Source organism: Aphidius gifuensis, linkage group LG3 (genome assembly GCF_014905175.1).
Source record: "Aphidius gifuensis isolate YNYX2018 linkage group LG3, ASM1490517v1, whole genome shotgun sequence".
Taxonomy (NCBI): Eukaryota; Metazoa; Arthropoda; class Insecta; order Hymenoptera; family Braconidae; genus Aphidius; species Aphidius gifuensis.
In genome coordinates, this window is record NC_057790.1 from 27,254,036 (window position 1) to 27,273,738 (window position 19,703).

Sequence of the window (19,703 nt, forward strand, 5' to 3'; positions counted from 1 at the left end):
AATATATAAAAAAAACGAAGATGATGATGATGATGATGGTGGTGGTGGGTTGATGTTGATATATCTATATATATTTAAACGCCCCAACGTACAACTAGATGAAAATTAAGAAAAAGTCTGCATGACGATAAAAGTTTTATTCTCTTGTATTGTATTTTTTTTTTTATTTATTTTTTTATTGTATGACTCAGCCATAATAAAACAGCCCTACTTCAAGTGGATTTTTCAAACACAAAATCATATATACGCATCAAATAAAACAGAATTATTCCCGCAAGTGATGTGAACCAGTATCAAGTCAGACACATCAAAGACATATTGACCTATATTTATATTGTTTTTGTTGTTGTTGTTATTTATTTGAGTTGAATATATTGAAGATATTCAACAAAATATATAAGAGGGTGCATTAATCAAAAATAGTCCCCTATTTTATCTATATTTATTTTGTTTATTTATAACGCTCGACAGCTTTTATCTTGAAGTTTATATATTACCCCACAAACGCATCATTTATATATACAAAAAAAATTTATTAATTAATTAAAAGAACTGCTCACTATTTTTTTTATATACAAATATATTTAAAAAAAAAAAAAAAAAGATAAATGAAACTAAGAGCTTTATTTACTTTAACATAATTAAATATATTAATGAGTGCATTGTCCTTCGCAAAGGTCATTTATTGTCTCGCCATTTGTTTGCATGCATATTGATATAAAAAAACAAACAATTGCATCAATGATATATAAACTAATTTATCCACGCATCCATCAGTCTACCTATTCATATATGTACCTGTTGTAAACTCAATACACATAGAATGCATGTGCTGCAACAAGATTAAATCTTATCTGAATAATAATAATAAAATAGTGACCGTGACAATTACCTCTAGTTGTCACACACTGGAGGTCATTATCCATCCGAAAGGTCTGATACATTTTGAGATCGATAAGTATATATATGATATCAAACTAAAAAATCTTGCTGTATGCGTACAAGTATATAAAAATGAAATAAAAAAAAAAACATACAGCCATAATAATTTGACAATAGTATACATATAAGTAAAGTCGATTCGACAATTGTTTCTATGGTTACATATATACAAGGTGTGTGTTCGATCGAAGTTAAGTTTACTGGTCCCAAGAGAGGGGTGACTTAAACCCGAGGGTATTTTTTTTAAGCCATAACTTATGCTTGCTTATGCTATACCTCACATCAGTTGTTGTTTAGTCTTGTCCACTTTCACATGTGTTGTATATAATAATAAATAATAATAAATATAAATACATAAATCAACACTGGTATATATTTAATAAAATCTCAGAAAAATTATATTCATTCATTCGTTCATCCCCATTCATTCATTAATTTTAGTATTATATTATTTTTTTTGATTTAATTAGAAAAATGTAGTATTTAAATATATTTTTTTGATTTTTAAATTTTTCTTTTTTTAATGCTTGTAATGTAAAAAATTTTTTTATTTATTTAAATAATATTAAACGAGCCTCTGTTTAATATATACTGCTAAGCTTAAATTATTTTTTTTTATATTATTATTATTATTGATGATTGAGAATAAATAAAAATGACAAAAAGATTAACATTGGTGGAACAAAAAAAAATTCAATGGGCCAAAGAAAAAGGTATTTATAAATATTTCTTTTTTTTAATTGAAATAAACAATTGAATTGTTTTTTATAATTATTTTTAAAAGAGGAAATGGCACGACTTAATAACCATTGGGATTTAATAAAACATCATAATCCAGTACGCACAACAATCAGGTAGAAAAATTAAATATATTTTGTTGAAAAATAAATTAATAGGGGTGTGCGAATATTCGAAAACTCGAATAATTCGTATCGAATACGAATCGAATATTCAATTCGAAAATCGAATCGAATTATTCGAATTTTCGAATAGTCGAATATCTACGAATAATTCGACTATTCGTCATTATTCGAATTATTCGAATTTTCGAATATTCGTATAAAGACGAATAGTCGAATAGTAACGAATTATTCGACTATTCGAGTTATTCGAATATTTGTATAAAGACGAAGAGTCGAAAGGTAACGAATAATTCGGCTATTCGACTGTATGTTTTTAATTTTTCGAATTAAAATGATTTAATGCATTTAACAATTGTTCTAAATGGAAGATAATTGTGAGAATGATTGAACCCAAGCATGAGATAATTTTTTATTTATATTATTTTAATGAATTTATTGAATACTTATTAATAGAATACAGAATATAGTATTAATCTTATACTCGGTTCCATTTACTAACAAATACAGCCATATTTTACATTTATATTAATATTTATTGATTACACTTTTTCATCACCTTATCAATCATGGAATAAATAAGAACTTCGTTCAATTAATTAAAAAGAAAGAAATAATTACAAAACAAAAATCATTATATTTATTACAATAGTGGTTTTATAAATTTGTTTAAAAAAATAATCAAAAATAATAAATATTTCATAGTTAATTTTTTTCTATTTTTTTTACACTTTCTTTACATATATCATTCATTGATAAAAAATATATTAAAATGACTATTAATACTATTCAACTACTATTCCGACACCTCTAAAAAGTTAGCACACCACAATGTAGTTAGAATTAAAATTTTATGCTTTTTTTGTGCTATTTTCGTGTGGAACTCGCGATTTTTGTGCTTTTATATATTTTTTTTTATGCAATGTTGTGCTAGCTTAATATTAAGTTAACAAACTTCTTTAATAATTATTTTATTCTCATAAACTCTCGATCAAAACTATGTGCTTTTTATGTGTTTTAATTCTACGTTTGAATAAATTTTTTATTTCAATTACTTTTTATTGAAATAATTTTTTTAGCACAACATTTTTAGGAAAAAAAAAAAAAATATTTGAATAAAAAGTAATTTAAAAAAAAAATTAACTCAAACGTAGAATAAAAACACATAAAAAGCACATAATTTTGATCGAGAGTTTATTAGAATAAAATAATTATTAAAGAAGTTGTGTTAACTTAATATTAAGCTAGCACAACATTGCATAAAAAAAAATATATAAGAATATAGAAAAATATATAACATAAAATTTTTCATTCTAACTATATATTAGTTTGTGTCCATTGTGGTGTGCTAACCTTCTACAGGTTATTCTGACATGGAATACGAGAATATATTTTTTTGAAAATTTAGTTTTTTTTCGATTATATATTCAAACGAGTTTATGAAACTACTATTAAAAAAGAAATTACTGTAGCCAATAGTAGCTAGTTTTAAAAGAGAAGTTATTAATTCCGACACATTCTAAAAAAATAAAAAAATGAAAAAATTATAAGACTTTTATTTTTGAACTACTAATTACTATCAACTACTAACGATATTAAACTAGAAAAAAAAATAAAAATTCAAAAATTTTTGATCGGGAGAATGGCATTTAAAAAAAAAAAAAAATATCAGTTAATGGTTGAACTATACTATCAAAAAATAATTCACTTATATCAATTACTATCATAAAAGAATCAAAAAAAAAAATTATAAATTTTTTATTCAAACTTGAGGGGCCAAGTTCACAGACCTGAAAACCGAGTCTTTTCTATACCCAAAAATTAATGATTTTGTTTTGTAATTATTTTTTTCTTTTCAATAAATTAAACGAAATTCTCAATTATTCCATGATTGATAAGGTGATGAAAGAGTGCAATCAATAAATATAAATAAATGTAAAATATTGCTGTATTTGTTAATAAATGGAACCGGGTGTAAGATTGATACTATACTTTGTATTCTATATTAATAAGTATTCAATAAATTCATTGAAATAATATAAATAAAAAATTATCTCATGTTTGAGTTCAATATTCTTACAATTATCTTCTATTTGGAACAATTTTTGAATGCAATAAATCATTTCAATTCGAAAAATTAAAAATATACCGTTGAATAGTCGAATAAGTGAATTATTCGTTACTATTCGACTATTCGTCTTTATACGAATATTCGAAAAATTCGAATAGTCGAATAATTCGTTACTATTCGACTATTCGTTTTTACACGAATATTCGAAAATTCGAATAATTCGACTATTCGAAATGTCGAATAATTCGATTCGAATTACAGTCGAATAGTACTATTCGATTCGATTCGATTCGAAGACTATTCGCACACCCCTATAAATTAAATTAAATAAAAAAATAAAAATGTATATAGAACAAGATTATCGTCAAGGGAACAATCTTCTTCTTGTAATCAAAAAATAGTTCGTGCCAGTGGACAGTATGGTAGCACAACGAGTCTCCAGAGTCTTGAATTTTCAGCTGGTGGTAGTATGATCAATATTCTTGATCGTAATGAATTTACAGGAACAATGAGAACAAGAAGTCCCAGTTTACCTCCAATTTATACCAAAGAAAATCATCATCATCATCATCAACAACAACAACAACAACAACATGCCAACAATAGTCAGGTTAATTATCTCATTTAAATATATTATCATAATACGAAATATGTGTAGCTATGGAAAAACATATTTTATATAACTTGAAAGAAAAATCGATTCTAGCGTTTAAATCCGTAACTCGGTTCAACGAACTTTTGTATACATATATATATATATATATGAAATAACTTGGAAAAGTAATTTACCTTGTCTTGCAGGATAGGTATAGGTATATAAAAAAAAAATAAAAGAAAATAAAATAGATTACATGTTATATTGTCGTTTTAACCCTAATATACAAATAACAAAAAGCAACAACAACAGCAGCAACAGCAGTTGGCAGTTGAGTTTGATCGTTGACAAGACCTAGTCGTACCATTTCGTTCATCGTCACGATATTAAAATAACAATTTATTTTCCGAGTTTCTGACCCAAATACATATATACATTATACAATAACATTTGTAATTTAATCATCATAATAATGCCAAGTCAATAAACTTTATTCATCTATTTTTTATGCAGAAAATATTACAATTAAAAGGAGATAAGACTACTCGAGATGCCAAATATAAAAATGGCTCATCAAAAAATATGCCATATGAATTAGAAAGAGAAGATGAGACTTCTGGTTATGCAAGTGATTCTGTTGAAGCACCAGTAAACAGTCATAATATCAGTCATCAACATCATCAAGTTTATCCGGCAATGATTAATAATGATAATGTCATGTCATCAGAAAAAACTTGGAAAAATCCATATTGTGAAATGCCAAATACTACAACAACTACAACTGCTGGTTCAGTGTCTGAAACATCAAGAGGATGTTCAATAACACGATTAGGTGATATCAATAGACAAAGATGGGGAAGTGTTTGGCAAGGTGAATCATCAAAAGATCCACCACAGCATTCTTGGCTCGAAAGAGGATTATCAAGACTTGATAATTCTAGTCAGGTAAATATATTTTTTTCTTTAATCTTTTTTCATTAATAATAATGTATTAATAATTGTTGTTGCTGTTGGATTCATCAAGATATTGGTAATTAATCATGAAAATACAAGTAGTCCAGACAGTTCAACAACTGGCTCATCAAATTGTGATTCAAAAACTTATTTACGTGGTCATAATATACCAGTTGATATACACATACTTGAAGAACGTGAATTGCGTCGACAAAAAGCATTACAACTACAAAATGCAATAAAACAACAACTTGAAGAAAATGATAAAAAACGTAAAGAAGAAAAAATTAAAAAACAACAAGAAGAATATGAGGAAGAAGAAAGAATTAAAAAAGAAAGATGTTTAGAAAGGGAAAGGTATTTGTCTACAATACATACATACATATATATTACAAATAATAATAATTTATATCATGAAAAATTAATTACAGACTAGAGCAAGAAGAAAAAAAAATGAAAGAAAAAGAAGAGGCAAAAATTAAAAAAGAAGAAGCAATGAGAAAAATTATTGAGAATGCTGAAAAACTTGCAAAAGAAGAAAAACGACATCGTCGTCAAGTTAATGATTCAACTGAGCATATCAAAGAGGTCAACGACCATTTACCATCAAAAGTCACCACTACTATTGATGTTCACAAAGTTCAAGAAAATCAATCCACCACTATTGACTATACACCAAACAATAATAACAACAACAATAATAGTCAAGAAAAAAATGATGAAAAAATCAAGGAAAATATTAATATCAATATTAATAATGAAGAAAAAAATATAAATAATAATAAAGATTTAAATTTTGAAATATTAGATAATTTAAAAATGAAAAATTTATTACGACTTCCTGTTAATAATGAAGTTGCAATTGTTTTGACTGGTCGACTTGATGACTCGGATCTATTGAATCTCGTTGTTAATACAAAATCTGATTTATCAAAAAATAATTATTACTCAAACTCAATAATTAATGAATTTATTAAAAATCCATTGACGGATTCATCATGTTCACCAAAAGATAAAACAATTGAATATAGATTATTAACACCAAGCAAATACAGATCATTGATGACCGCAAGAGAATGTGCAACTCAAACTGACGGAGAAAATGAGACATTTAATCAACAAAAAAATAATAACAATAGAAAAAATAATGAAAAGTTAATATTTTATTTTTTTTATTCTTTTAAAATATGATAGTAATAATAATAAAAATAATAATTTAAATTAAAAATTTAGATCAACAAGTACAAATGAGGAAAAATGTGCAAGATCAAAATCACAACCACGAGCAAGTATTGATTCTCGTCCCAGGTGGAATGCCAATAGGTAATTTATAATAATAACAATTGTGTTCGATTTAAGTGATTAAAGTTTTGTCTAGGCCTGGTACGAGATACAGAACACAGAGTGAAAAAGATCCACATTATCAAAGACGTTTACGAATGCGAAGACGACGTATTGAATCAAGTGATGATAGATCAAGGTAATATTCTAAACATATTATCATACAAATTATTTGCTTATTAATTTATATTTAATTGGTAATTATAGATCACCATCATCAGAACGAAGAAAAATAAATAATATTAAATTAAAAATAAGAAATTTAACACGTCGTAATATTAAAAATAATCATTCAGATGCTGATTTATCAATGGACAGTTTAAATTCAATTGTTCCATTGAGAATTGATGAAAATGGAAGAATTAATGTTCATAATAATGAATTAATTATTGAAAAAAATAAAATAAATGACAAAGTTGATTCGTGGCACGAACATGATATTATTTCTCAATTGGTAACATTAAAAAATGTAAGTTGATTATAAAAAATTCAAGGATATTAAAATTAATATATATATTTTTTTGTTTCAAATAATGTATTCAAGGGTCTACTGGCAAAACAACAAGAGTGGGATTCAGAAAGATGTCTAATTTCTCCAAGTGCTGATATTTATTAAAAACCCAATAAATAAATAAATAAAAAATTAATCTTTTTATTATTTTTTAATTTTTCAATAAATAGAGGCTCGTTAAAATATAATAATATATGATTTGCATTACTGTATTTTTTTTTTTTTTGATATTCAATTTTGATGTAAAAAATATTCCTGATAAAGATTATCAATGGCATTTCAATTGGATGACTTGTTGAGGGATGACAAAAGGGATGGTAATTTAATACCAGATTTGAGTAAAGCCACTTGCAATACACAAGAGGAATTTCGTCGTTTACGAGAACGTTGTCCAGAATATAAAATAAAACCAGAAAAAGTTGGTAAAATCTTTCACCAAGTAATATAATAAGTTAAATTAAATCGACAAATTATTTAATAGGTAAAACGTGATGATGTCAAAGTGAGAGATAAAGATTTTTCATGGAAAACAACAAAAAAAGAATTAAAATCAGTTGAACGTGATTGGGGATATGGTGATCCAGTACCACCAGATATGATTACATTGAATCTTCAAGAATTACAACAAGTTGCTATTGATTGGCGAATGTTGACACCACTCAGACCAAAATTACGACTTGATGAAGAAATGTTTTCACGTCTGGTTTGTTAATTATTATTAATTGAATTTGTTAATTAATCAAGTAATTAATTAATAACATTTATATTGACAGGTTGAAATGGGAAAATTAGAAATGAAAACATTGGCCAAAGAAAGACGTGTAATAACAAGTCCAATAAGAAGAAATAAAAATCGTGCTGGAATAATTGAAAGTAGTGTTAAAATATGTGGTGAATGTGGTGAAGAATATTGTTTTGGTGAATCATGTGGTGATATACTTTATGATTCATTTACACGTATTGTTATTAATCAACAACAAAAAAAAAATAAAATATCAAATGATACCAGTACAATAATTGCTGGTCTCAATAATGTTCATAATAAAAATAATAAAAATAAAAATAATAAAAGAAAAAATCATAAAAAAATTACAAGATGTAAAATTATTGGCTCATCAGCTAAAAAAAATGTTGGATTACTTGGAAAAAGTCATAAATCAAAATGTAATAAAAGTAAAAAAACAGTTGTTATCAATGAGGATCAAAATCAATATGAAGATATTGAAATTAAAAAATTTAAAAGAAAATGTACAAATTACTCGAAAAATAAAAAAAGTAAAAGTTCATCATTGTCATTAAAAAAATAAATAATTAACGTGAATTTATTTTTCAAGAGTTTTTATTTATTATATTAAGGTGCTTTTTCAACGTAATTGGAATATACAATTTTAATTTATTATTTTGTTCATTTTCGAAAAATTCATTCTTTATTTTTTTTTAATATATATTTTCATTTTCTAGTAATGCTCAATTTTACATGCACAAATCATCATTAAAATTAAAAGTATATAATTTGTTACTACAACAACAATATTTTTGATAATAGATTCAAAAAAAAAAAAAAAACTCATTTCAACTTATCAAAACATAGCTATTTTTAAATTTGTTTTCTGTCATTTTGGCAAATAATAATATTGATATTATTATTATTATTATTAACATTCAAATTGTTTAACAATGTATTTTTTCTAATAATTCACAAAACGAAAATAATAAAACAAACTAAAAAGCCAGTAAACATTTATCTTTAAATAATGATTATTATAATATTACTAGAAAGAAATAGCAATTATTATCAGCACTTGTTATTTCCCGATTATAAGATTAATTATTTACAAATATTTACTTAATTTTTATTATTCAAAATATGACATTTTCACATTTACTTGTTGTTTTACAATTTTTTGCATGATTTAAATCGTTGATTGGAGGATTATATTATATTTAAAATGTCTTTTATTTATTTTTCTCTTTCTCTCTCTTTCTCGCTTTTTTTACATATTTTTCTTGATTTCATTACAAAAATATTGTCAATAATAATTGTAACAAAAAAATCCATTTTGATAATATTATTTAGGCTCGACTCATTTCGATTGGTAATTTATTTTTAAGTACCCAACCCAATTTTTGATGTTTATCATCACAATATTCAAAATGAGTTTAATTATGTAAATATTATATACTATTAAAAAGAAGAGAAAAAAGTATTTTTTTTTTTTGTTTAATTGTCGGTGATATTAAGCAAAGAGAATAACAAAATTTATTTATTTTTAAAAAATATTTAATTAGATGCCATTCAACCAAAGTGTGTGTCAGGTATCGAGTACACTTATCACATTTTAATTCTAGCATTACAAATTGTCTTAATTTTTTTGTTTTTAATAGATGTGATTTATTTTATTTATCAAAAAATCATTTTTTGTTTAAATAAAAATATGATTCTTTCTCAGCCTTTACAACACTTGTTATTTTATTCAATTAATTAATTATTAATGACATGATTATTATTATTATTATATTATATTAAACCATCACCATCACGAGGAAAAAGTCTTTGAAATAAAATATTTTATCTCGAGATATTTTCATTAAATGCTTTTGTGTAATTTTTAAATTTATTCATAACAAAAAGCCACTGGGTTACTTTTCTTTATCATCAAAAATATGTATAAAAAAAAAATAAATATATACTAATATCGTTAAAACAATTATTTTAAAATTCAATTTCTTTCATTGCACCTTTTTTTTTTTTTTTACTAATTGGCACAGCTTGAAAATTTATCTCGTCAATATATTGGCAACAATCACCAATAATGTATTACAATAATAAATTAATTTAGAAAAAATGTTTTGATTTGTTATTTGTTTGTTCAACTGTTATTTAAAATTCGGAAAAAAATAAATGAAAAATATGTTCAGAAGGTACTGAAGTGGCACATGAAATATTTTATAATTTCGTTTCGTTTTATTTCGTTTTTTTTTTTTTAAATTTACTGTGAGCAATACTTTGACGATATTGTTTCTTTGTAAGGTGAGTGTGTATGTTTGTGTGTGTGTGTGATTTTTTTAAAAAATATAATTTATATATACCTCTATAATATTTATATAATATATATGTATTCATATGCGAAATGATGATTATTCCATCAATCCAGATATAAATTATGTACACGAATAAAAAAAGAAGAATTATCAACTTTTCATTATTACTATTATTATTTGTTTTATCAAGCCTTGTTTAACAAGTGCACTGATCATGCACTAATAATTAATCAGAAATCATTTAATTTCTTATTTATTTATTTATCTATTTATTTTTTCCCTTTTTTTTTTCATTTTTTCAATTTTTATTTAATTTTTTTTTGTTTCTATTTTTTTTTTCTCTTTCATCATCATCATCATCATCATTATCTGCTTCTAGCAACAACAATCATTGATGCTTTTAAATTTAATTGAAATTAATTATTCATTTTAATTAAATATTTCAATTATCTTTGCGAGCCTTCTTTTTACTTTTTTTTTGAGGCTTGGCTTCTGTCCAAACATCTGCAATAAATAATCAAATAATTATATGTTTAAATAATCAATAAGTAGTAGTAATTTAAATAATAATATAGATAATAATTTTAAATACCTTCCAATTCATCAAAGACTGCACCAGTTTTTTCAACAATTGCTGGAGCTTTTGGTGCTTCAACAATAACAATTTCAGTCTTGACTTGTTCGACTTTTTTATCAACTTTTTTTTCAGTTTTTTTTTCATTTTTTTTTTCAGCTACTTTTGCTGGTGATTTTTTAGTTTCAACTGGTACATCAGCAATAATAACAGCAGCTGGAATATTTTCATCTTTGTTCACATCTTTGTTACTTGATTTTTTAGCTTTCTTTGATGATTTAACACTTTTTTTTTCTTCTTTTTCTGGTGCCATTATTATTTCCTAAGAAAAAAATAAATAAATATTTTATAATTTTTTTATTTAAATTGATGATTAAATGTTTTTTTACCTCTTTAACTTGTTCTTTGACTTGTTGAACTTGTTGAATAATTTCATCAACTTTATCTTCAACTTTGCCATCAACAATTATATCTTTTTTATTATTTTTTTCTTTGAGTTCTTTATTTTCACTTTCTTTAGCAATTTTATCCTTGATTTCAGATTTTTCTTGTTCCTTGACATCTTTGGCATCATTTATTTGCTCAATTTTTTTATTATTTTTTTTATTTTTTTTTGGTGTTTCTTCTTCTTTTTTGGATCTTTTATTTTTCTTTGAAAATGCCTGTTCCCAATCACCTTGAAAATAAAATAAAATAACAATTATTATGATTATTATTTTGCAAATTTTAATATAAAATAAATAAACAAACAAAGAGAAAAATACCTTCGTCAAAGTCAAGTGGCTTTTCCAAAACTTGATTTTTGAGATTCTTTTTATTTTTGGTTTGCTCAGCCTTGTTCTCTTTTCCAGATTTAGCATTAATTATTTGAGTCTTGTCTTTCTTGGCAACGTTAGCAGCAATAACTTGTCTGTTTTCATCTTTTCGTTCTTTCAATTTATCCTCAACGTCATCATTCTTTGTTGATGATTTTTTAGCTGGTGATGATTTTTTAGCACTCTTTTCATTTGCAGTTACTGAAGAATTTGTTGCTACTGCTGTTGTCGTTGTTGTTGATGATGATGATGATGATGATTTCTAACAATGTAAAATTAAATACATAAAAATAAATAAAAATTTTTTCAATTAATCAATTAATTAAATTCAATGAACATAAATGATAATAAATTAAAATATTATATCAAGAAAATTTAATTTAGATTAAACAAAATTAATTAAATTAAATATTGTATTGCATTTTGAAGCCTAATGCACTAATGAATGCTTTCCAGCTGATTATTATATATTATCATATGTGTGTGTATACAAGTACAAGTAGGTGGATGTATGTGTGTGTGTGTTTTATATGCACATTAAAACGATGGGAATAAATAAGAAAAAAAAAAAAAAATTGTACCACCATATGGCACAGTATTTTGTATTGAATAAATTGCATAAAATCAAACATGGCGATATTATTGTTATTGATAATTTAAATTTGTATTGATGGCATATAAAAATAATTGAAATATAATATATTTACTTTATTATCCTTGGTTTTGCTCCGTTTTTTGTTGGCTTGTTTCCGGTCCACGTCTGGGGCAGCTGAGAGTTGAGCAAATGGTGGTTGTTCAGCATTTTTAAAGCCAAATAAAAATACTAAAATAGCTCCAATCAGTACAACACAAACTGGAATTACGTACTGGAATTGTTGGAGAAGCAAACTCAAATCCATGCTTGACTTTATATATTTTTTTTATTTTATGAAAAATTTACTTTTAACTGTAAATAGTTTTTATTGAATATATGTTTTTTTTTTTTTAAATCTACCTGTCACAAACTCTTAAACACACTTTTGTTTTTTTACTTTGGAGAATAAATATTCTTTTTTTTTTTTTATTAAAAATCTCAAGTGTCTACAAGTAAAATTGAGTAAAATTTAACACGCGGCGTATTGTAAAACACAAGTGACACGAGTGTCTGACGGAAGACAAGTTTTTTTTTTTCTTCCTTTATTTTTGATTGTGTGTGCATGCAAAAAATACAATAATGACACTAGCACAACAATATTATATTGTCATATATATATATACTATATTTGTACAGTGATGATGATGATGATGACACGACGGCTTGGCAAGTTGGCACACATCAACATTCACACACACAACCACATATAAACATAATAACAATGATTATCAATTATTGTCCCTCTGGTGGATTTATCAAGCCAATAGCTGACACCCCCGCTGCTGACGCGGCTGTGACTTGCCACCACAAAAGTCAATTGAATTTCCATTAAAAAAATTAAATCATAATTCACAATAATTCATATTGTTCGTTTACGTAGTCATGCAATCATGTTTGTCGATTTATAAATTTATTTTTTTATTTTTTTTTTTGTTAATTAGATAATTTAATTTCACTTTGATATTTTGCAAAAAGTTGTCATTGATAAAATGAACAATGTATTTAAACAAATATTTCGCGAAATTATTTAAAATATTTTTAAAAAACAACTAAAAATATTTCGATTTAAATATTTTTATTTCGATTTGATTTGTGATTTTTATGAAATAATTAAAAAAAAAAAGCCATGTACAAATAATATAATTAATCAATGAAAAATACTTTTTTCTTTTTATTTACCATTTATAATAATAAATAAAGAAAAATACAACATGAAAAATTTCAATAACATTTAACTAATAATTGGACTAGGAAAATTCTATTATTATTATTTACAGAGAGATACACATGGAAGAATTTAAATTCAATAGAATTAATTAATGAATTAATAATTAGATAATGATTTAATTGGAATTAGTCTTTGTTATATTTTATTTGTTTGTTTATACTAATAATATTAGCTTTTATTAGTGTCAACTTTTAGTTGGCTTATTAGAAAATTGAACAACAACAGGTTTGCCAAAGAGCTCATATCCATTGGTCTCATTGAGGGCAAGTTGTGCTTGTTCTACATTTTGAAAAGTTATAAATGCCTGTCCTTTCATTCGACCCTCTTGCATCAGTCGTACATCATATCTTTAAAAGGTAAAAACAAAAACATACAACTGTCATTATACCAGTATAATATTTCAAGATAATAAAACTAAATAAAAACTCACTGTGATTGCGAATTTTCCAAGTCTGATTTGACATATCTTTTGTAAATATAATGTAAATCATCAATTTGTACTTTTTTGTCTAAATTTTTTATGTACAAACGACAAGATGGCACTCCTGGATGATAATTTTCAAATACTTTGAATTGTTTTTGTTCTGAAACAATGAAAACTAAGTTGAAACAAAAAGTTAAGTTGAAATTTAATTGCTTAATTACCATACAACATACCATTTGGTGATAAACGTTTTGCAGCTAGTTCTTTTGAAGAAATATATTCTTGTGATTTTTCTGATGAATCTGTTGGCTCTTCTTGTGATTTATCATGCTTATCAATTATTGGATACATCAAGCCAAAACCACCACCATCTTCTGGTGCAATGATTTTATTTGAATTTAATATATTTTGTTCATCAATTGATTTTAATTCAATTTTTAAATTTTTTGGCTCTTCGCGACATACTGGTTCAAATATTTCCTCTGGTCTCATTGGTTTTTGTACAGATGTTGATGTTGTTTTTAATTTTTTTGATGAATTAACTATATTTGATAATTTTAAACGTTTTTTTGATTGTGATATTTTACGTTTTTTTGGAATAATATCTATTTTTTGAATTTTTTCATCTTCATCAGTTTCAATTTCTGATTCTTCTTCATCATCTTCTTCTTCTCCTTGTTGTTCAACAACATCACCAAAATTGTTTATTAATTCTTGAAAAAAGAATAAAATATAAATTTTCATATAAAATATATTTTAATAATGATAAATAATATAATTATAAAAACCTGTAGAGTGTTGATGCTCATTAACAATTTGACCAAATATATTTTGATATTTTTCTACATCATAAACTTGTCTGAGAGTTGGAAACTCATCATCAAGTTCTTCAAATGGTGGTGGAAGATTCATTCTATTCATCAAATGTAAAACCTGGTTGATATTAACAACAACAACAATGATAATGAAATAAATTAAATAAAATGTTTTTTTTTTTAAATGGTTAAATTAATTTGTTATTTATATATTTTTTTGAATAAACAAACCTGAGTATAAAATGCTGGTTCTTTGATGAGTTGAATAGCTATTCTCAAAAGGGTGTTTCTTGTTGGTGATGGATATTTGTATGAAATATTTGGTGGTGGTGGTTGAGCAAATGTATAATTGGTTGTCCAACTATTTAATTTTTTAATAAAAGCTTGAAAATGTTCTGTATTAACAGTATCCTTTTTTTTCTTATCATTAGTCATTTCATCATTAATATTGACATTGTCAAAGTCTTTAGATTCATTGTCAATTGTTTTTTTGGCAAAATCAATTTTTAAATAATGTCCTTTAACAACAAGTTGATGTAATTGTAAAAAAGCTTTTGTTGCTATTTCATTTGATGCAAATTTAACAAGTGTCCTTGTATATTTATTTGATTTTCTAAATGTTTTCGTCTCAGTTGCTCCATATTTTTTAAATAATTCATCTCTTTTTTCATCAGTCAAATTTGGAGGCAAATGAAGAACACAAAGTGTATCAGATTCCTTAAATAATAATAATATAAATAATTATAAACAATACTTGTAATTATTAATAAAAAACTTACATTCATCAACGAGGTCATTATTTATTTATTTTTTTTTTTGATCCAATTTCAATATAAAAATAATCACTAAATTAAACAAGTATTATATTTTACATAGGTATTGTTATTATTAAGTATGTTTACAAAAAATAAAAAACAAGGTTATAAAAAATGTCAAAATGTCAATTGTCATTGAAAAAAATAACAGAGAGAGAGAGAGAAAAGGGAGAGAAAGAGACAAAGAGAGAGAGAGAGAGTTGGAGAGAGTTACAAAAAAAGTCACAGATAGAGCCAATTGTGTTTTCTTGAAAATCAATGATGGCGTAACGACGATAATTCCAACAATAACAAAAACAAAAACAATATAATAATAATAGTACCAAAAATAGTAGTAATAGATAAATAGTAATAATAATAATAGACAAGTGTATTACTCCGCCGTTGTCCCTGGCAACAATTTGTATTGGTTGATCTACTGGGACTGTGTGGCACTACTTTTGTGTCTCTCGTTTGTGTGGTAAAATTGAGAAAGGTAAATTTAGTCAGGTGAATATATAGCAAAAAAAATTAAATTAAAAAAATTAAAAAATAAGGTGTGCGCAACCGGGCTAAATCAAAATACATGTAATATCATTCAGTTTCTTTCGTTGCTGATAAATCCCATCTAAAAATATTAGGCGGGATTGCCGGCAACATCCAAAATATATTTTTAACGTGTACATATGACTGACACATATATATACCTACCCATAAAAGTACCAAGTTTTTTTTTTGATAAAAATTAAAATTATTAAACTGCATTTCATCAAAAAAAAAAAAAAAAATTAAATTAATATTAATTAAAAGTATAAAATAGAAGAAAAAAAAAAAAAAAAAAGACAAAACAATTGTCATTGATATATTTTGCGTCCATTTTATACAAAAATAAAATCAACCTTCTTTTATTATTATTTTTTTTTCATTAAAATGTATGCATACATACTAAAAGTCATATACATAAATTTTACTAGTTAATAAATTTATGTTATTTAGTAGATATACATATGTGTCAATTGAATTTGTCGGGTTTCTCTCTTTAAACATTGATTAGTCTCTTGTGTGTGCAACAAACAAGTCCCAAAGTATCACCACACCATGTACTTGTACTAGTTCTACATACATAATAAAATTAAAAAAAAAAAAAAAAAAAATACATACCTATATACTAATCTGTTGCCAGGCAAGCCATTGTCATATACAAAGAAACAACATACCTTCATTAAATTGTTGAATCAAAATCAAATCAACATGTAAGTATTTCATGAAAACATTGTTGAATTAATATATATTTACATAAATTATATATTTAATAAATTAAATAAATATATTTAAGGTATCATCGAGAACGAGATCCAGGTCACAGAGTTGGTAGTAGTGGTGGTCATCGAGTTGGTAGTAACAACAGTATTCACATGACAAATACCAGTAATAGTAGTAATAGAGGTGGTCATCATTATTATGAAAAACATCATGAACAAATGTCAAGAGGTAGTAGTAGTAGTAACAGCAGAGGAAGTAGATTTTCTGGTGGATATCGTGGTAAACAACCATCTACTGGTGGTGGTAATAGTGGTGGTGGTGATGTCAACAACAGTTCAACTAAAAAACCCAGCTGGGATACAAGATTATTGGAGCCAATTAAAAAAAATTTTTACGTTGAACATCCATCAATAAAAAAAAGATTACCAGAAGAAGTTGATAAATATCGTGAATTACATGAAATAACAGTTAAAGGTGATAATGTACCATATCCAATTCAACATTTTGAAGAAGGCAACTTTCCAGATTATGTTATGAAAGGATTGAAAAAACAAGGTTTCTCTGAGCCAACAGCAATTCAAGCACAAGGTTGGCCAATTGCACTTAGTGGAAAAGATTTAGTTGCTATTGCACAAACTGGATCTGGTAAAACACTTGGATATGTATTACCAGCAATTGTACATATTATTAATCAACCAAAATCAATAGTCAATGATAATAATAATAGTAGTAGCAGTAGTAATAATAAAAAAGGTCCAATTGCATTGATACTTGCACCAACACGTGAATTGGCACAACAAATACAAGAAGTTGCAAATTGTTTTGGTGAAAGTGCTTCAGTACGTAATACATGTATATTTGGTGGTGCACCAAAAGGACCACAAGCACAAGATCTTGAACGAGGTGTTGATATATGTATTGCAACACCTGGACGTCTTATTGATTTTCTTGATAAAGGTATGACAAATTTACGTAGATGTACATATTTAGTACTTGATGAAGCTGATCGTATGTTGGACATGGGTTTTGAGCCACAAATACGTAAAATAATACAACAAATACGTCCAGATCGTCAAATTCTCATGTGGTCAGCAACATGGCCAAAAGAAGTTAGAAATCTTGCTGAAGATTTTTTATCAACTTATACACAACTAAATATTGGCTCATTGGCATTATCAGCAAATCATAATATATTACAAATTGTTGATGTTTGTCAAGAATTTGAAAAAGATTTTAAGCTACAACGTTTATTACAAGAAATTGGTACTGAAAAAGAAAATAAAACAATAATATTTGTTGAAACAAAACGTAAAGTTGATGATATTACTAAAAATATTAGAAGAGATGGATGGCAAGCATTGAGTATACATGGTGATAAAAATCAACAAGAAAGAGATCATGTATTACAAGAATTTAGAAGTGGTAGAACAACAATTCTTGTTGCTACTGATGTTGCTGCACGTGGTTTAGATGTTGAAGATGTTAAGTATGTTATTAATTTTGATTATCCATCATCATCAGAGGATTACATACATAGAATTGGTAGAACTGGACGTAGAAGACAAAAAGGTACTGCATATGCATTTTTTACAACTCAAAATATGAAACATGCTGGTGATCTTATTGCTGTGTTACGTGAAGCTGGTCAAAAAATTAATCCAAAACTCAATGAAATGGCTGAACTTGCTAATTCATCAAATTTCAATGGAAAAGGAACAAAAAGATTTATTTCATCAGGTGGTAATTCTGAAAGAGGTGCTAAACGTTTTAATAGTGGCAATAATGACACAAGAGGTAGTTATAATTCATCAAGAGGACGTGGTGGTGGTTCAAGTCATGGCTCTGTTAATGGAGCATCATATCACAGCTCATATCAATCTTATCCAACTTCAAATTACAATGATTACACTAAAAAATCAAGTATCGATCAACACTCATCAGGATATTCTTATGGCCAAAAAAGTTATCCACCAAATACATCATCATCGTCATCATCAGTTGGCCATGGATATGGTGAAGTTGGTGGAGCTGAAGGGGGTGGAGGAAATTATTATTATCCAAATCACAATCAATATCGTGGAGAATATTGATCAAAGACTTTTTGTTACCAAAGGACTGATTGTATTAATTAATAATAATCATAATGTAAAAAAAAAAAAAAAAACAAGAAAAATAATAACAAAAACCAAAGTTATTAAGATACTTAATTGATAATATAAAATATTAAGTGCTGACAATTATTTATATATTAAAATATATACATCAACAATCACATTATTGTCATCATCGAAAAATTCAGCTATTATTATTAATTAACTAAAAAAATATATATCTTTAATTGAAAAGTCAATTTCATTATTAAATAATATAAAACAAGGCAGCTCTAAATGCCCTTTTGTAACAACGATTAAATTAATATTATTATTATTATTATTATCAACAATACACAATTATTATTTATTATTATTATTATAAATCTACAGGTAGAACTTTAGATAAATTATATGTTAATATATATTTTCAGCAATATTCCAATGATTAATGGAATTTATTATTATTTTTTGTTTCTTTTTTTCTAGAAATAGCATAGAATAAAGTCTGTGATTCTATATAAAATTAGAATTGTTTAGTCAATAGATTTTATTTAAATCATTATATTAAATAATATATCTAAAATTTAAAAAAAAAAAAAAAAAAACAAGATTGACTATTATTGCTATTATTATTTATTTACCAATGGTAAGTAAAAATTAAAAAAAAAACGAAAAATTAAAAAATTAATAAAAGTTGTGTTTAATATAGAAAAATTTGATTTATTATTTATTCAACTTTTTTTCAAT

General features: G+C 25.3%; 5 protein-coding genes across 7 annotated transcripts; 3 read left to right on the top strand and 2 right to left on the bottom strand.

The window, feature by feature from the left end:
• Nucleotides 1-1,597: 1,597 nt before the first annotated feature.
• Nucleotides 1,598-7,419, top strand: LOC122853442 (histone-lysine N-methyltransferase, H3 lysine-79 specific). The gene is made up of 10 exons (XM_044153923.1): nucleotides 1,598-1,655; nucleotides 1,727-1,796; nucleotides 4,225-4,483; nucleotides 4,982-5,413; nucleotides 5,493-5,779; nucleotides 5,854-6,576; nucleotides 6,656-6,745; nucleotides 6,801-6,902; nucleotides 6,971-7,232; nucleotides 7,308-7,419. The coding sequence occupies exons 1-10, from the start codon at nucleotides 1,598-1,600 to the stop codon at nucleotides 7,377-7,379; spliced, it is 2,355 nt and encodes a 784-aa protein (XP_044009858.1). The 3' UTR covers nucleotides 7,380-7,419.
• A 64-nt stretch (nucleotides 7,420-7,483) lies between these two features.
• On the top strand, nucleotides 7,484-8,506 carry LOC122851137 (the record flags this gene model as incomplete). Its single annotated transcript, XM_044150187.1, has 3 exons — nucleotides 7,484-7,692; nucleotides 7,756-7,977; nucleotides 8,048-8,506. Coding segments are annotated over exons 1-3 (828 nt in total), but the record flags the coding sequence as incomplete, so codon positions are not given.
• A 1,705-nt stretch (nucleotides 8,507-10,211) lies between these two features.
• On the bottom strand, nucleotides 10,212-13,050 carry LOC122853444 (myb-like protein X). The gene is made up of 5 exons (XM_044153925.1): nucleotides 12,413-13,050; nucleotides 11,655-11,967; nucleotides 11,280-11,566; nucleotides 10,909-11,212; nucleotides 10,212-10,820 (listed from the first exon to the last, which is right to left on the bottom strand). The coding sequence occupies exons 1-5, from the start codon at nucleotides 12,602-12,604 to the stop codon at nucleotides 10,759-10,761; spliced, it is 1,158 nt and encodes a 385-aa protein (XP_044009860.1). The 5' UTR covers nucleotides 12,605-13,050; the 3' UTR covers nucleotides 10,212-10,758.
• A 429-nt stretch (nucleotides 13,051-13,479) lies between these two features.
• LOC122853443 (RNA-binding region-containing protein 3) lies at nucleotides 13,480-15,737 on the bottom strand. The gene is made up of 6 exons (XM_044153924.1): nucleotides 15,586-15,737; nucleotides 15,038-15,523; nucleotides 14,780-14,924; nucleotides 14,225-14,704; nucleotides 13,998-14,151; nucleotides 13,480-13,914 (listed from the first exon to the last, which is right to left on the bottom strand). Exons 1-6 carry the CDS (start codon nucleotides 15,601-15,603, stop codon nucleotides 13,752-13,754), a joined length of 1,446 nt encoding a protein of 481 aa, XP_044009859.1. The 5' UTR covers nucleotides 15,604-15,737; the 3' UTR covers nucleotides 13,480-13,751.
• Nucleotides 15,738-15,880: 143 nt separating this feature from the next.
• On the top strand, nucleotides 15,881-19,670 carry LOC122853445 (ATP-dependent RNA helicase dbp2-like). Of its 3 annotated transcripts, none has more exons than XM_044153927.1 (3): nucleotides 15,881-16,110; nucleotides 16,784-16,853; nucleotides 16,937-19,295. In XM_044153927.1, coding segments are annotated over exons 2-3 (2,019 nt in total). In that variant the 5' UTR covers nucleotides 15,881-16,110; nucleotides 16,784-16,851; the 3' UTR covers nucleotides 18,954-19,295. The 3 variants fall into 3 exon arrangements, with proteins under 3 accessions (XP_044009862.1, XP_044009861.1, XP_044009864.1); XM_044153926.1 differs by having other exon boundaries at nucleotides 15,882-16,096; nucleotides 16,937-19,670; XM_044153929.1 differs by lacking the exon at nucleotides 15,881-16,110 and adding an exon at nucleotides 16,118-16,188 and having other exon boundaries at nucleotides 16,937-19,296.
• Nucleotides 19,671-19,703: the final 33 nt, after the last annotated feature.

Bases quoted from the DNA above. Each gene is read 5' to 3' on its own strand.
- LOC122853442 (XM_044153923.1), top strand. From the start codon at position 1,598: ATGACAAAAAGATTAACATTGGTGGAACAAAAAAAAATTCAATGGGCC. The intron at 1,656-1,726 runs GTATTTATAAAT...TATTTTTAAAAG, and splicing joins TCAATGGGCCAAAGAAAAAG to AGGAAATGGCACGACTTAAT. The intron at 6,746-6,800 runs GTAATTTATAAT...AGTTTTGTCTAG, and splicing joins CCCAGGTGGAATGCCAATAG to GCCTGGTACGAGATACAGAA.
- LOC122853443 (XM_044153924.1), bottom strand. The intron at 14,152-14,224 runs GTATGTTGTATG...TCATTGTTTCAG, and splicing joins AAAACGTTTATCACCAAATG to AACAAAAACAATTCAAAGTA. The intron at 13,915-13,997 runs GTGAGTTTTTAT...TACCTTTTAAAG, and splicing joins TTGGAAAATTCGCAATCACA to ATATGATGTACGACTGATGC.
- LOC122853444 (XM_044153925.1), bottom strand. From the start codon at position 12,604: ATGGATTTGAGTTTGCTTCTCCAACAATTCCAGTACGTAATTCCAGTT. The intron at 11,213-11,279 runs GTAAAAAAACAT...TTTTTTTCTTAG, and splicing joins TCAAAGAACAAGTTAAAGAG to GAAATAATAATGGCACCAGA. The intron at 10,821-10,908 runs GTATTTAAAATT...TATTTATTGCAG, and splicing joins AGTCTTTGATGAATTGGAAG to ATGTTTGGACAGAAGCCAAG.